The 16,707-nt window shown below is 39.6% G+C and overlaps 1 protein-coding gene across 1 annotated transcript; it reads right to left on the minus strand.

Moving 5' to 3' along the window:
* Positions 1 to 12,137: 12,137 nt before the first annotated feature.
* Positions 12,138 to 16,707, minus strand: LOC142620919 (nudix hydrolase 12, mitochondrial-like). Its single transcript, XM_075794229.1, has 7 exons — positions 16,276 to 16,707; positions 16,050 to 16,153; positions 14,532 to 14,646; positions 14,361 to 14,444; positions 13,067 to 13,216; positions 12,684 to 12,894; positions 12,138 to 12,571 (listed from the first exon to the last, which is right to left on the minus strand). The coding sequence occupies exons 2-7, from the start codon at positions 16,130 to 16,132 to the stop codon at positions 12,501 to 12,503; spliced, it is 714 nt and encodes a 237-aa protein (XP_075650344.1). The 5' UTR covers positions 16,133 to 16,153; positions 16,276 to 16,707; the 3' UTR covers positions 12,138 to 12,500.

The raw sequence follows: 16,707 nt of genomic DNA on the forward strand, positions 1-16,707 counted from the left end.
TCGTACAACGTAATAATTGGAAGGCCTACACTCAACCTCTGGAAGGTAGCCACGTCCACCTATTGCTTGAAGGTAAAATTCCCAACAGAAAATGGTGTAAGCGAAGTAACTTTGTGGACAACGGTAACTCTGTGGACATCATCTATCTCTATGCTTTTCAACAGCTAAAAGTGGATCCTGAAAGATTGCGACCTTTTGAGTCCCCTCTCATCAGCTTTAGTGGAGATAGAGTGTATCTTAAAGGCATAGTAACACTCACGGTCACGGTGGGATCCTACCCACGGCAATTGACTCGTCAGCTTGACTTCCTAGTGGTAGACTGTCCTTCCTCGTACAACGTAATAATTGGAAGGCCTACACTCAACCGCTGGAAGGCAGCCACGTCCACCTATTACCTAAAGATAAAGTTCCTAACAGAAAATGGTGTAGGTGAAGTAAAGGGAGATCAGGTACTAGCTCGGGAATACTACCAGGCAGTGTTAGCTGCAAAGGAAAACCATACGTGGATAATTGAGGAGAAGGAGGAAAAGAAGGTGGAAGCCATAGAGACCATGGAACTGGTAGACAAGGAACTGACGAAGACTATAAGGGTAGGGATGACTCTAAGCCCAGAAATGAAGAAGAAGCTAGTCCAATTCCTCAAGGACAACCTGGACATTTTCGCTTGGAGTTACGAAGATATGCCAGACATATCCACAAAGATCATCCAACACAAGCTAAATGTAGATCCCGAGAAAAAGCCCATCTAGACAACGAGTCTTTGCTCCAAAATGAAACCAGGCAATCATGGACAAAAGTCAATAAACTTTTAGCAGCGGACTTCATTTGCAAGGTCTACTACTTGGACTAGTTGGACAGCGTCGTCCTAGTAAAGAAGGCAAATAGAAAATGGAGAATGCGTGTAGACTTCACAGATCTGAACAAGGCCTGCCCGAAGGACAACTTCCCCCTGCCGAGGATAGATCAGCTGGTGGATTTTACAGCAGGACACAAGCTTCTTACGTTTATGGACGCATTTTTGGGATACAATCAGATAAAGATGGCAAAAGAAGACTAGGAGAACACTGCCTTCATCACAAGCCAAGGGCTTTACTGCTACAAGGTAATGCCCTTTCAAACTGAAAAATGCAAGTGCAACCTACTAGAGGTTAGTAAACAAGATGTTCAGTAAACAGATCGGGAGGAACATGGAAGTGTACGTAGATGATATGCTCATTAAAAGTAAAGAAGATTCTGCATACCTGGACGACCTCGAAGAGACATTCGCAACTCTTAGGCAGTATCAGATGAAGTTGAACCCCAACAAGTGCGCCTTTGGGGTAGCATCTGGGAAGTTCTTAGGGTTTGTGGTGTCCTAGAGAGGGATAGAAGCAAACCCAAAGAAGGTGCGGGCCATACTAGAAATGACATCACCTAAGACAATGAAGGAAGTCCAAAAGTTAACAGGAAGAATAGCAGTACTCAATAGGTTCGTCTCTAAAGTAACAAACAAATGTCTACCCTTCTTCAAGACACTAAAACAATCCTTCACCTAGACAAAAGAATGTGAAAAAGCCTTCCAGGAGCTCAAGAATTACCTGAGCAATCCACCCCTCTTGAGCCCGTCCAAAAAGGGGGAAGACCTGTATTTATACTTGGCAGTATCAGCTATAGCTGCGAGTGCAGCCTTGATTAGGGAGGAGGATGGAACGTAACTCGCAATTTACAATGTCAGTCAAGCCTTCTAAGGAGCTAAAGCAAAATACCCACGGATCGAGAAGATTTCATTCGCCTTGATTGTAGCCTCACGAAAGTTGCACCTATACTTCTAGGCAAATCGTATCCTAGTGATGACGGACCAACCCATAAAGAAGTCAATAAACAAGCCCAAGGCTGCAGGAAGGATGATTCAGTGGGCAATCGAGCTTAGCTAGTTCGACGTTGAGTACCACTCCAGAATAGCTATCAAGGTGCAGGCACTAGCAAACTTCATCCCCGAGTTTACAGTCCCAGACGAGGACGGGGCATTGGATGAACTAGAAAGATGAACGATCCACACTGACGTGTCGTCAGTCCGAAAGAGGGGGGGAGTAAAGGTTATTATCATTACCCCAAAAGGAGAGACGCTCAAGTACGAAGTTCAGCTGATGTTCCCTGCCACCAACAACGAAGCTGAATACGAGGTAATACTAACGGGACTAGGGTCGAAAAGGCGTTGGGCGCCAAAAACCTGCTTCTCTAGAGCGATTCAAAGCTGGTTATGGGGCAAATAAAGGAGGAATATGAAGCAAAGGAGGAAAGGATGCAGAAATACCTGAGGCTGATGAGGCATTTGGCCCAAGAATTTGATTAGGTAGAGTTCATACAAGTCCCTAAAAGCCAAAATATGGGGGGCAGACGAGATAGCAAAACATGTGTTGTCAGGAGCAGGACCAACAAGCATGAATTTAAAGATGAAAGTCCAAAAGTGTCCCAGCATTGAAGAGATCCTCACCTTTGCAATCTAGAGTGAAAGCAGCTGGATGACCCCAATTCTATCCTACCTCCAAGATGGACGACTTCCACAAGACATTGAGGAAGCCAAGAAAGTCAGGAAGAGGGCAGCTAGGTTCACTATCATGAACGACTCCCTGTACAAAAGAGGCTTCTCCATGCCCTACTTGAATTGCATCGACGAAAGTAAGGCCAAGTACATCCTAGAGGAGATCCATGAAGGAATCTGTGAAGATCATGCAGGCCCAAGGTCCCTGGTAAGTAAAATCATCAGAACAGGTTACTTCTAGCCTACTATATATGTAGAAGGATGAAAGAGAGTTTGTCGAAAGATGCGACAAATGTCAAAGATTTGGAAATGTTCAATGCATCCCAGCAGAGAGACTGATGCCAATAATCTCCTCGTGGCCATTTTCCCAGTGGGGAATTGACATCGTGGGCCCACTACCCCGAGGTAAGAGATAGGTAAAGTATTTACTGGTCGCTATTGACTATTTTATAAAGTGGGTTGAAGCAGAAGCAATATCAACTATCACGGAGGTAAAGATCTAGAACTTCATATGGAAAAACATAGTCAGCAGATTCGGGATACCGAGGATGATCATAACGGATAACGGACGGTAGTTTGACAGTCAACACTTCAGAGACGTTTGCTCAAGATTGAGGATCAAGAACCAATTTTCATCTCCAGGTCACCCCCAAGCCAACAGACAGACGGAAGTCACGAACCAGACGCTGCTCAAGATCATCAAAGTTCAGTTGGAGGAAGCAAAGGGTGCTTGGCCAGAAGAATTTCCTAATGTCATGTGGGCATACAAGACTACAGCAAGAACCACGACAGGAGAAACTCCCTTCAGGCACACTTATGGCACTGAGGTAGTAATTCTAGTCAAAGTGAGAATCACCAGCATGAGAAGAGAATTCTTTAGCGAAGGTAGCAACGACGATCAGCTGAGAGTCAACTTGGATTGCCTAGACGAGGTAAGCTACAAAGCATCCCAAGAGATGAAGAAGTACCAACAAAAGATGGCCGAATACTACAACAAGAGAGTGAAACTCAAGCGACTTAACATAGGGGACCTCTTCTTATGTAAAGTCACACCTGCTACTAAGGATCCAACCCAGGGGAAGCTTGGTCCAACCTGGGAAGGACCCTACATCTGGAAACAATGGACGGAAAGAAACTACCACAACCGTGGAATATTGAGCTTTAAAGAAGTACCACCAATAAATGTAACAAACGATTGTATTCACGTTTGAAAGAAAGCGATAAAAGTGCTATTCAGCAACATCCTAGTGTACTGTATGCAAGTCTAGAAGTTATAAAAAAAAAAATGGTTGTGATAAGATTCCGCCTAGATGGATGTAAGTCACTAATGAAGCCAAATGACAAAATTCCTTGATTCGATGTAAGTAAAATAAAAATTGGCTAGGTGATAAGATTCCGCCTAGACGGATGTAAGTCACTGATGAAGCCATATGACAATTCCTTCATTGGATGTAAGTCAAATAAAAAATTGGCCGTAATAAGATTCCGCCTAGACGGAAGTAAGTCACTAACGAAGCCAAATGATAAAATTCCTTGATTGGATGTAAGCCAAATAAAAAATTGGCTAAGTAATAAGATTCCACCTAGACGGATGTAAATCACTGATGAAGCCAAATGAAAATTCCTTGATTGGATGTAAATCAAATAAAAAACTTGGCCAAGTGATAAGATTCCACCTAGGCGGATGTAAGTCACTGACGAAACCAATGACAACTCCTTGACTGGATATAAGTCACCTAAAAAAATTGACCAAGTGATAAGATTCCACCTAGATGGATGTAAATCACTGACGCAAATCATCTAAAACCAACTAAGTACCCATGGACGGGGATAAACAAAGATCTTGGCAGAAGCACGAGTCACAGACAGGCCAAAAAATATTAAACATGACAAACCAAAAAAGGTATAAAGCTAAAACAATAGCATACATATATCTTGTTTGTGTATAGGAATTAAAAAGCCCAAAAACACCAGGCAAGAAGCATTGTTCTGAAATTTGAATAAAAAGCCCAAAAACATATTGGGCACCCAAAAAGAAGAAGAAGAAGAAGAAAAAAAAAACAGTATATTTGCATTGGATAAATTCAAGCATTAACCTTATCACCACTAACTTGTGCAGGCTCTAAAACGCTTCCCTCAAAAGCAATAACAACAGACTGAGAAGCCTTGTCCGCTGCCATCTCCTTATCCACCACCTCCAAGTCTAGGCTTTCCAAGTCCACACCAGTAGGGTGCTTAAGGAGGTATCACCGCAGGAGCTTGAAGCCTTTGTAATATCAGCTAAAGAGCACAGTATTGTACTTGTCAGTCTACTGGAAGGCCTCGATGGACTTGGCTGCAATGGTCTTCATTCTCTCCTTTATAGCCTGGAGTTGTTCATCAGTCTCCAGAGTCAACTGCCTCTCAGACCTCAAGTCGTCTGACAAGACCTTCGCCTTTTCCTTGAAAGTGTTGGCCTCATCCATAGCCAAGATGCGGTCCTTCCTCAGTTTCGAGTTCTCTGCCTCCAAACCTTGCACCATGGACCCCGCGGAGGCGACCTTTGTCTCCTGGTTCAAGTACTCTGAAGTAATGTGAATGGTTTCTCCCAAAACATGAAAAGAAGATCTAACTTTCAAAATCATGTAAAAGAAGAGAAAGGGAAAGGCAAATTGTACAAGTGTATTACCAGGACAATTTTATGGATGTGACGACCCACAATCTCGTTGGAGGGCATGCCAAAAAGGACCTCCATTTCTTCAATGGTGAAGGCATCATGTGCCCTCGACAATGCAAGGCCAGTGGTGTCCTAAATGCTGGACAATCGTGAGTCAGCCTTCTCTTTCCCCTTATTTGCCACTCGTAGCTTCTTAGTTCATTGGGTGATCTCTTCCACTGAGGTGGCCGAGAAAGTGGTCCTCGTCGCTTCAAGGACGAAGGTGTCCAAGGTGACGGGAGTCCTCTTCTCAATGACATGCACCACCCTCTTCCCGAGGTTGGAAAGAGGCTCATTCTTCTTATCTCTCATCTTGGCATACATCAACTGATTGAATTTCTTCATCATCTCTGCAAAAAAGAATCCCCTATAAAAAAAAATAATAAATAATAATAATAATACTAATAGAAGAGAGAGAACCCAAGGTAGTAACTAGCCAGAACGAACACTCACTCTTCTTCTCCTTAATTTCAATGGCACACATATGAAGGGAGAAGACTCTAGACCCAGGTAGGGAAAAGCCAAAGTCCTCGGATCGGCCAAGTCATCGATCGTTTTGGCGTAGGCAGTAGCCGTTTCTACGCACCTCTTGTACTTGCTCTTGAGCTTTGGACACTTCTTAATTGCATAGGCATAACGTACAGAGAAATCATTAAAAAAAAAAGGAGAAGAAGGGGGCACAAAGGACTTGCAAGAGGACAACGCATTTAAACTCGGGGCTCTCCAACGACGAAGGAACCTAGGAATATCACCCCAGAGTTCATCGGAAGGAGTCTCCCATCCATCCTCAGACACAAAGAAGAACCTTAATTTTTAGTATCGAAAGGACAATGGCAGATCGATGACAATCCTAGCCTTCCTAACCTAGGGCACGAGTTCGTAGTACCCATACTCCTTTGACTCCTTCAGACAATACAAATAGGTGAACTCATCCACCCTAATCATGTCCCCTTCAGTGACGGCCATCCATATCTCCATACAACTGATTACAATCCTCCACGAGTTTGGCATAAGTTGTCTAGGAGCGATGTTGAAGTGATTTAGAAGCTCCATGATGAAGGGGTGAACAAGGAACCTAAGGCCACTCAGGAAAGCGGCCTCATAGAAACACATTTCCCTGGGCAAAAAATGGCAAGCTCGTTCCTCTTCATGAGGAAGACGAACCCTAACCCTCTCAGGGAATTGGAACCTCTCCTTAAACCTGGAAAGGGTCTCAGCCTCCAAGCCACACTCCTCCTCAAGGGCATGAAAAGCCCTAACCTCTCTTGGGATCAAAGCTACGATATCTTCCTCCACCTTAACGGGGTTATTGCTAGATGACAATCCCGTTTCTAATTTACTAGATCTAACCTCCAACATTGTCCTCTGTTCACCCACTACCCCCTCAAACCATTCCACTGACTCACGAATTAAAGGGAGTAGATTAGCCAACACTACACTTAAGCCACGACCCCCAAACACAAAATCCTCAACTAAAGGGCACCTCAACTAAAGGGCAGAAAGAACGAGAAACTCCTAGAGAAGCCCCTAAACGTGCAAAAAGAAATGAAATAGAGGGATAGAGTATCCTAACCTCAGATCCACTAACTATGGAACCCAAAAACGAAAAATGGGGGCAGAATCCCAAAGACCTAAAGCAAAAAAAACCAAGTGAACCTTGCAAACAACCTTTGCAACAAAGAATAAAGAAGGGGGGAAGAAACCGTACCTCAAAGAAACGATCCTAGATAGGAAAGATGCAGAAAAAAGAGCTCGGAGAAGAAGAGACACAGAGTAGGGATGGCAATGGGGCGGGGCGGGGCCGAAGGATGGGATCTTCGCCCCCGCCCCGTATAGATTTTCTTGCCCCATCCCCGCCCCGCATGACGGGGAAAATTTCTTGCCCCATCCCCGCCCCTTAAGGCCCCGCGAAGCCCCGCCCTATACCATAAAACTTTATTTCTTGTTAATTTTCCCTATAACTATTACCATTTTTTCAAATAAAATGACATGTTTCAATATTAAAAATATACTTGAAATTATAAATAAATTTATCCTATCAAATCAAACTAATTTTTAGCAAAAACTAAATAATATTATCTAAATGTTTAACAAGACAATGTCACAACAAAAATCTCATAGTATGACACAAAAATCTCATATTATGTTAATGATGAACAGTAAGTTGAGAAAGACATTTGAATCATGAATGAAAAGACAAAAAAAAGAGTTAAAATCGGTACCTTATTTCGAACTTTGCTTGAGAAAAAAGAGAGGTAGAACCACGTTAGGTAGAATAAAATAAGTTGATGATATTTTTGTTTAAATAGTAGGATTTTAGAGTATGAAAAAATTATAACTTAATCCTTATTAACGGGAGGTGGGGCGGGGATGGGGCGGGGTGGGTTTAAAAAGTGTAAACCCATCCCCGCCCTGCCCCGTGATGCGGGTCTAAAATCTCGCCCCATCCCCGCCCCATCATATTTGCGGGGCGGGGAAAACCCGCACGGGGTGAAGCGGGGAAGGGCGGGTCAAGCGGGGCGGGGAAAAATTGCCATCCCTAACACAGAGCAACAATGGCACAGAAGAGAGAAAGTGGAGAAGAAAGAGAAAAGAAAAGGATTTTAAAAGAGTTGGGCACGAAAAACTGAAAACCAGCGGGAAACCCAAAGGGCACACGAGTGAAGCATTAAAACCACCAATCAGAATGTGCCACACGGCCACATCACGTATGGCGCCGCCACTACGCATTGAATGCGGAACGGGACCCCAAGATTCATGTCTAGACAAGAAACCTTTCAGCTTCTAATGGTCGTCATGACATGTAAGGACGACCACAGAACCTAGGGGGGCAACTAATAGGCCCAACGAACCTCCTTGCCTAGACGAACCCATTAAGCACCTTCGTCCGCCCCTCCACCTCGTGGACGAAGGAAGGCAAGCCATTAATAGAGGATTCAATACCTCAAACAGCTACAAACTAGCTGTCAGACTGTTGGAAGCTCATCAAAACCTACATTAATGAGCCTAGAGGTGTTACAAAGAAGCACTAAAGCCACAATAAAGGCCACAACGGCTAGAAGCAGTGGAGCCATATATAAACACCCCTTAAAACCAGACAAGGTACATTCTCAGATACATATACGCCGTAGCTTTGCAATTTCTAGTTTTCATACTTTCTTTTAGCTTCAACACGCTAACTTTATCATCGGAGACTCTATGGCCGGCACCACACCGATGACCACCCAAAGAGAATCCCTTCCGCGATATTGCAGCTATAGAGACGAGGTTGCTGACCTGTCTGGACAAATCCACTTGACTGACGATCATAACATCATCAATACTAGTAACAATTTCTATATGCGATTTTTATTACTGGGGTTTGCATTGCTATACCAATATGGTTTGCTTGTGAGTTGAATTTTGTTACATACTTTTCTGCAAGTCCTCCCACTTTTCTGGAGTCCCGGAAGTGCTAGCCATTTGGGAGCCTATTGGTAACTTAACAATAACAAGGACAAAAATAATATCAGTAGGTACTTCACTTGGTAGGTAGGCTTAGTGTGGTCTCTTTAATTACTTCTTGGAGTTCATTTATTTTTTGGGTCAAACATTGGCTTGGCCTTCCAAGAAAGGATTGCTGTAGTTTTTGGGATGTGAAGTCACTTGTGGGTAAGTGGATGTTATCGTGCTTGAACTTTGAACTTTGAATTGCTTTTTCCGGGAATCTGGTAGGTCTCTCTGTCTGCCATTTCCTTCAATTTGGCAAATGAGAAGCTACTGAATTTCTGATTATAAACCAACACCATGTTTATCCATATTTTAAGTGTGTCCATTGTGCAAGTTATGATATGCAACAATTCTAGTGTAAATGTGAAAACTCAGATACTAGATTGATTGTAAGAATTATTATGGGTTTAAGAAATATCTATAAAAAAAAAAAAAAAGCAAAATAAATTGGTTGTAAGAATTATTATGTGCACACAATCAAACAAAAGATAACAACAAAAATTTATGTGAATCAGCAATAGTCTACATTCATGGGTAGGAATGAATGTATTCATTATATTAAAAAGAGATTGCATAGTTTTTACGCACTCAATAAATGACTCACAAATTGCAAAATCTTTCAAGGGTTTTCTCAAACTAATTTAAAGTCTCACCCCAATTTCGGTGACCTTTGAGCGAAGCTAGCAAACTTTTTGTATTATTGTCTGTTTATAAGATTTCAATACCGATGGATTGGTGAACAAAAAAAATAGCTTTACTAGTTTAATTTTTTAAACAATAATTAGATTTTCTTTTCACGCAATAAAAACCCAAACTAAATCAAATTAGGAATTTGAAACAATTTTAACAAATCTCCAGCTTGCACAAAGCAATTTCTAAATCAAGTTGAAATCTACAACAACTATCAGCCTTGGAGAAGTTTGTGGGGAGCACCAAATTCATCAAATTACTCTCTCAACCTTGGCATTAATTGAGCCACCACATACAAATTCTTAACAAATTTTCACCTTTGTGTGTGTAATTATTGAGTATTTTCAGAGTACTATAAATACATACTTCCCAACTCACATAACTGTGAATTTTTCTAATTAAATTTATGGTAGAACTAACAATATATAAAAGAGTAAAAAAAAATGCACATTTATGATACTTTTAAAGTATTCAATAATTTTCCATGTTAAGAGACTTCTATCAAACCGCAAATGTCTTAAATGCCAAAACCGCCCAACCAAAAACAAAGTGTCAAATCACCCTAAGCTACCTCCTAAGAGCATTCTCATCAGATGTTTCAAAAAAAATATAATTTTGACACACCAAGTACCTACTTTATCATTTTACCACATTATTTTACAATATCTCATTTATCAGATGTTTTATTTTTCAATTCTATATATTAAAATAATATTTACAACACATTAAAATAATATATTATCTCCTCCCATCGTCAATAGCAACAACACCAGCAACAACAACACAACCACCACCATTGCCACAACAACACCGACAGCCACCATCGACACAAACCCACATCCATTAACACCACCTTTAAAATAAATAAAAAAACACAACCGGGAAAAAAAAATCCACAACAACCCACCACATTCACAAACCTCAAAACCCATCCCAAATCAAACAATCCAATCCCAAATCATTGTTATCCTCCAATCCAATTTCTCAAACCAGATCCAATCCCCAAAATCAACCATAAACAATCCAAACAAATAAAAGGAATCAGATCTTAGTGAGATCGGGCAAATTTCAGCGAAGGCAGGTTGCTTGGAGCGGCATCGGCGAAGGCGAAGCAAGCTGCTTGGTGAGCAGCATCGAGGGAAGCGAGTGGCGTTGGCGTCAGAGGAGAGGCGAGCTGCTAGTGAGTGGTGGAGGCGAGGCAGCGGTTGGAGAGATCATTGTGGTGGATTGTAAGAGAGGTTGAGATAGAGAGAGAACGGCTAAGAGAAAGTGAGGGATACAGGGAAAAAAAAAAATGACAAAGGAGAGAGAAAATTATTAAAAAATTAATATTTTAATATAACATTTCTATCCGTACTGTGTCATCTTTGAAACATCTTTGTTTATATGTGCCAAATGTTTTGACATTTGGCACACCTCATGATGGAGGATTTTTGGTGTTTGGTGTTTGGTGTGCCAAATACCAAATATTTAGCATTTGGCATACCTGATGGTAATACTCTAATGTGCTAATAAGCACAAGATGGATTGGTGTCAAACCCAAATTAGAGCCAAACCAAAAGGACAAAGTGCATGTTTTCCCAAGCTACTGCCAAATGAGCCAATAGGCGCCCAATGCCCCAGAACATGACACAATTAAGACTATCTATCGATCTTCTCACAATCTTTCAATGACATATTTCTCCCTAATACTAAGATCCATGACCCAATCAACAAAATCTTGAAAGAGAGCAAATTTGAATGCCAAGGTAGCAAATCTTAGCTATAAAAAAACAAATCCAAATGCCTATGTTGTGAACTGTGGCTATGAAGAATAAATCTAAATGCCTAAGTAGTGAACATTGGCTTTGATACCAGTTAGTTGTAAAAGTGAAAGGTCAAATACCAAGATTGATTATGAAAATTAATATTAGTTTAAGAAATATTTGTAATAAAACAAAAACAAAAAAAAAGAATGAAGAAAAACCCAAAAGAAAAATAGACATAATCTTACAAAAGAGATTACTAAAGATTTTCATGGTTCAACGATAGCTTACATTCACAAGTAGTAGCAGATAAATTGACAAAATCAAAGAGTACGTTTTGATAAATCAATTTAAAGTCTCACTCAATATGGGATGACCTTTGAGCAAAGCCACTAAACTCCTTGTATTATTGTATATTTATAAGACTTCAATATCCATCACCTATGTAGACAAAAAATAATTTACTTGTTTAAAAATTAAAAGACTTTTCTTCGACACTAGGAATATGAGACAATTTCTAACAAATCTCCCATTGACTCAAATCCCACAAAGCAATCTTCTAAATTAAGTCAAATTAGGAGTTCAATCTTAATCCAAAAAGGTAAGAATCACAAATTGAACCAAAATCTACAACATAATCAAGTATAGCTTTTCCACATATTCCTCTTACACTTTGCTTTGAGCATGCAGGCCAGTTCTGTTAAATCAATTTTTTGACTGGGTGCTCACTTTCGATGAAGTTTAAAAGAAGTATTAATAGGGGCCCTTTGCTACATTGGATTGAGTCAGATGATCAGACCTAATTATTCAATGAAATTGAGTTATCTAATTAACGTTCATATATATCATCATGTTCTTTAACTAAAATACTAAACGATATGAGACACAATGCATAATATGGTCGATTTTTAATTCTCATCCAAAATCCAGCCCTGTGGTTTCAATTCACATAGTTAAGCCCAGCAAGAGCCAGGTTATCTTCACGACTCACTGAATATTGGAACAATGCCACATACCTTTGGGCCTTTTATTCAGAGTAAAAAAGGGAGCTTTACCAGAAATACACTAAATGACCAAATTTTTAGGTACGTTGCTCACATAAGGCTTCTTGATGGGTAGCTAACTTATCGATGATCATTACAAACTAGTCTTTAAGGATGTAAGTCAGCTTTCTTGGCTTGATCAGGACTATTGTGATGTTGTACAAATCTTCAAGAAGAGGAAGATTTGAAACATCTACCATCATAGATTACACAATTTTGTTTCTAAGAACGAAAATTTATAACTTCAACAGTCAATTAAGATGAAATGAAGATGGATACATTAAACATTCTAGAAAGGAGTGAGAAAAACAAGTCTATCATTTTGCAGTTTGACCGACCTCCAATTTGAAGAAGTTGCAGAACGCTATTGATTCGTTGCTGCAACCTACTGCACAATTTATAAAGGTAGAGACTGAACTCAGCAATACGTCAAAAACTCGTGTCAATGGTAACCTCTTGAGAGGCATATCCAAGATGGAATGAACTAATAGCATTCATACCATGGTGTTGGCCACTAGAGGAATTTACATAGCAGCTTGATGAAAGAATTTGACAATCTGCCATGGCATTTGACACTGGTGCGGAAGGAGTTTCCCCTATCTCTTCTGACATCTGGATTTTCTGGTCCTCTGCCATAACTCTAAGAAACTCCTCCAATGCCTCACGCATCCACTCATACCGGCAGAGTCTAAATGCCTCTTTAATTTTTAGCTGTAGAGGCAAACAAACATGTCATAGTTAAATATTGAACTGGCAATATATCATGTTTAATCAAAACATTGTTTATCATTCCTGCCGCATCCAATAGGAAGTACCAAAAATACTGGTGAATTAGTTCAAAGTGATCTAGAGGATTCCAAAAAAAAATTCTAAGCATAATTACCCATTTTCTACCACGATTTTCCCGCTCTGGCCATGTGTCATGCTCCTCAGTGACCTCTAATGCAAACATGTATCCTTTGCAGCCTCCTTCCAGGCTGCAAATGTCCTGTTTGCTTTTGCTTCTGAACACCCACTCTCCCAGGGGTTTTTCCTAAACATAGGGAAAGTCAAATGATTAATTAAGAACCATATTGCCTCATAGCTTGACATCTCCATTATCAAAATCTCAAGAGAAAACAATCGTGTGTGATAACAAAAACTATTAGAGAAGATAATATTGGGAAAATGGTTTCTAATTTCTATTACTTCTTGATAGGCAGTACCAACACATGATCTCACATTTATCGAGCATATATAAGTATCTGATGTTTTTATCAGAAGAAATAAAACTACAAGGGGTTATCCGTAACTAAAAACTCACATGCTTGACCTTCCCTCTGTTTAAAGACTATGTTTTATAATAGCAGCAACAACAACTAATGGAAGCAGGCAATAGAAAAAGAGTTCGTATCAAATGCCTACAAAATCTTGGTTTGTGGCTTTAACCAAGGATAATGTTTATACCCAACTAAAAGGAGTGCAAATATTCTAATTACCAAAGCCTAAAATGATCTCCAGCTTGATAGTCTAAAATTATCCAGAAACTTTTCGGTACCAAATTGTTAATTATATGAAGGGCAAGCCAACATACATGAAACTCAAAGTGCATGACCACTAATGTAAAATTCCAATCAAAGCATACATGCAATTGCTTATTGCATTTCAATACGTTCCAGCGGACATTATGCACTTGTTACACAACAACCCCTTAGAGGAAGGGCTAAGCAAGGAGGACAGCGGGTAGGAGAAATGGAGGTTTGGGCTCTAGAAGGGTTTGGTGTTGCTCATATTTTACAAGAGATGCTTACTTATAAATCTGATCATATTAGAGCTCGCCAAGAAATACTTGGTACTACAATCATTGGAAGAACAATACCTAAACCTGGAGATGCACCAAGAACTTTTCAATGAACAAGAGCACCATAGAAATCTGATGATTGTCTTTCATTATACTCTGCCTCTAGATACTTTGCAATCTCAAATATTGTCTGGAATATAAAGCTTTTTCTTAGCAGTGCAGGGACATTTTATTCTATAGCTTAGCTATATGATGGAAGCTATGGCATGTCTATACAGAACACAAACTTTGGAAAGTTTATCCAATTTGTCCAATTAAAGAATTTCCCAATTCTGCTATATTTAATAACAAACAAGCATTTCATAAAAAAGCTAATACTTTAATTCAGGGAACCTACTTCAAGTTTCCCTTTAACTCCTGCTTCCTCGAAGGCCTCACGGCAAGCAGCTTCTTCTTTAGTCTCATCATCCTCCCATCCACCCTGACAACAGAGCAAGACAACATTTAGAATATAAGAAAGCATGATTTCATGCAGACAACAGTATAACAATGAAGAAAGCAAATGTACCTTTGGAAAAACTAGGTCATTACGATTTGGAGATGAAACCATGAGAACTTCTAAACTGTCTCCCTTCTCACCACTGTGCTCATTTTCTTCTTTTGACACCCTGTAAGGAATACACCTGTTGTATGCATCTCATGAGTAAGCAACTGTAAATAACCCTGGTGCTTAAAATCATTCAGAGAAATCAACTTTCATAACATCTATGGTTGCATTAAGCGCATGAAATAGTTGAAGAACTTGGCTTCAAAGGTTTTTCTTTGGGAGACTCTGGATCCAATGCTTAAAAAGTATATAAGTAATAATAAAAGAGTAGGGTTCTTGAAGAGAGATTTAGCCCACAATAGCAAGACTGAAAGCTAATGCTAGTTCATTCTTGAGAAAAATTTTGGCACAAGTTCCTTCTAGTCAATTGACACTTGAACTACCATGAAAAAGAAAACAATCCAGATTCTGTTGCACTTCAAATCCTAGTTGCAATATAAATTAGCTTCCACTCATTTCATGAACATACAAGCTATCAATCTTTAAATCAGAGGCCAAGTAATCATCTGTTAAACTCTCATCATCTTGCTGTGATTAATTTGATTAGTGAAATCTTTTTACATATTGGTTCTGCATACGTGAGAGTTTGACATTATGCTGCCATTATCCCTTTTAATCTTGTTGAATTTATTCACAGCCATTTTCATATTAATTTCTCTCTGTTTTTCCTCCCTTCTTTATTATTTGTGTTATAAGACCGGTTTCTGCAATGTTTCAACAAAGCAAACAACTCAGAAAGAAGGTCTTAGGCCTACCACAACCAGAGCCTAATCTCAGCCCTCAGATTTTCTGAACAGTGGGGAGTTTGAATATGAAGCCCACAGAAAAAGAGATGACATTGGGCCACATCACAATTAGAAACTTCAAGTTACAATTTAAAATTGTTCCTGTTACTCTATCAGAGTGTTAATTTGGACATTTGAGTCATGGTCCACCGTCAGCATTTACTTCAATTAGGATAAATAAAATTCTAAAGCGGTTAATATATTGGAAATCCACACCTAAAACTTGTCTTTGTCTGTTAAAGAAAAGTCAGAAACAATGATGTAACCCTTAATGATCATAACTAAATACTAACAAATACACAGTAAATAAATAATTAAAGTACTAATAAATACCATGAATAGGACAAGACGTATCACGCAAATCATAAAAATTTACGTCTTTTTAAGTCAATGACGAGGCCCACCTTGGTAGGATTACTGTGATGGGTAAGTGTATGAATTAGAATGCAATTTCTAACATCAAAAAACACCATAATCTTCTAGAAATCTAGATGCTTCTGCTATTGCTCCTTCATAAAAACATGTTTTTTTGTTTTGGTTCACGCCAAGATTACTTCATATTCCAATTAATGAAAATTTTTAAAATTTTAAGCATCAGAGGCAAACAAAATATCCCAAATTTTACTGCTAAAGAAAGTGATAAGAAGGAAGACTAAGCAAAATCAAAGCTTGGCGTGTGAAAGAAAAGTCTTACCCAGAAACTAGTCGATAATTGCCTTCATAACGTTGCCGAAGTCGACCTGTTCGTGCGGGCTCAGAGGCCATGTCAGAAGCCATGATGTGTTACACAAAGTAAACCTTAAAAACACCCAAGTACACAAAGTCAAAAACAAAACTAAACTCCAACCCACATAAGTAAAACCAGAGAGAGAGAGAGGTTTCAGAAACAGAAAAAAGGAGAAAAGAATAGCGTTGAATACCCAAGTAAGGTGAGGTTTTAAACTTTGAAGTTGAGAGAAACAGAAGAGGCAGCTTCTTTCTCAACCATGCATGTTAGTAACTGAAGAAGAAGCAGAAGAAGAAGCAGCTGTTGAAGCTTTAAATACTGTGAGTCAGAGACAAACTACCGTATTTGTGTATATAAAAAAATCCTAACCAATAGAAAGACACCGATTGGTGGACTAGCAATAAATAAAGGGTCCAGAACTGACAAGCTTTTAAAACGTTATTAAACTTTTCATGCTCAGGTCTGTCGATTTATTTCTGTGTCTTATTTTAACTTCAACGCAGGTATGAGAAAGATGAAGAAGAAGAAGAAGAAGAAGAAGAAGAAGAAGAAGAAGAAGGAGGAGGAGGGAAACAAAACTGCCTGCGTTCCACAGAAACAGAGAGGGAGAGATTTCAGCGGGGCC

This window comes from Castanea sativa, chromosome 1, assembly GCF_040712315.1.
Source record: "Castanea sativa cultivar Marrone di Chiusa Pesio chromosome 1, ASM4071231v1".
In the NCBI taxonomy this organism is placed as follows: Eukaryota; Viridiplantae; Streptophyta; class Magnoliopsida; order Fagales; family Fagaceae; genus Castanea; species Castanea sativa.

What these genes read in the sequence shown, in the direction of transcription:
- LOC142620919 (XM_075794229.1), bottom strand. Translation starts at nt 16,132, where the DNA reads ATGGCTTCTGACATGGCCTCTGAGCCCGCACGAACAGGTCGACTTCGG. An exon ending in AATTATCGACTAGTTTCTGG is followed by an intron (nt 14,647 to 16,049) that starts GTAAGACTTTTC and finishes TGCATACAACAG; the next exon opens with GTGTATTCCTTACAGGGTGT. An exon ending in GAGTTAAAGGGAAACTTGAA is followed by an intron (nt 13,217 to 14,360) that starts GTAGGTTCCCTG and finishes CCCTATGTTTAG; the next exon opens with GAAAAACCCCTGGGAGAGTG.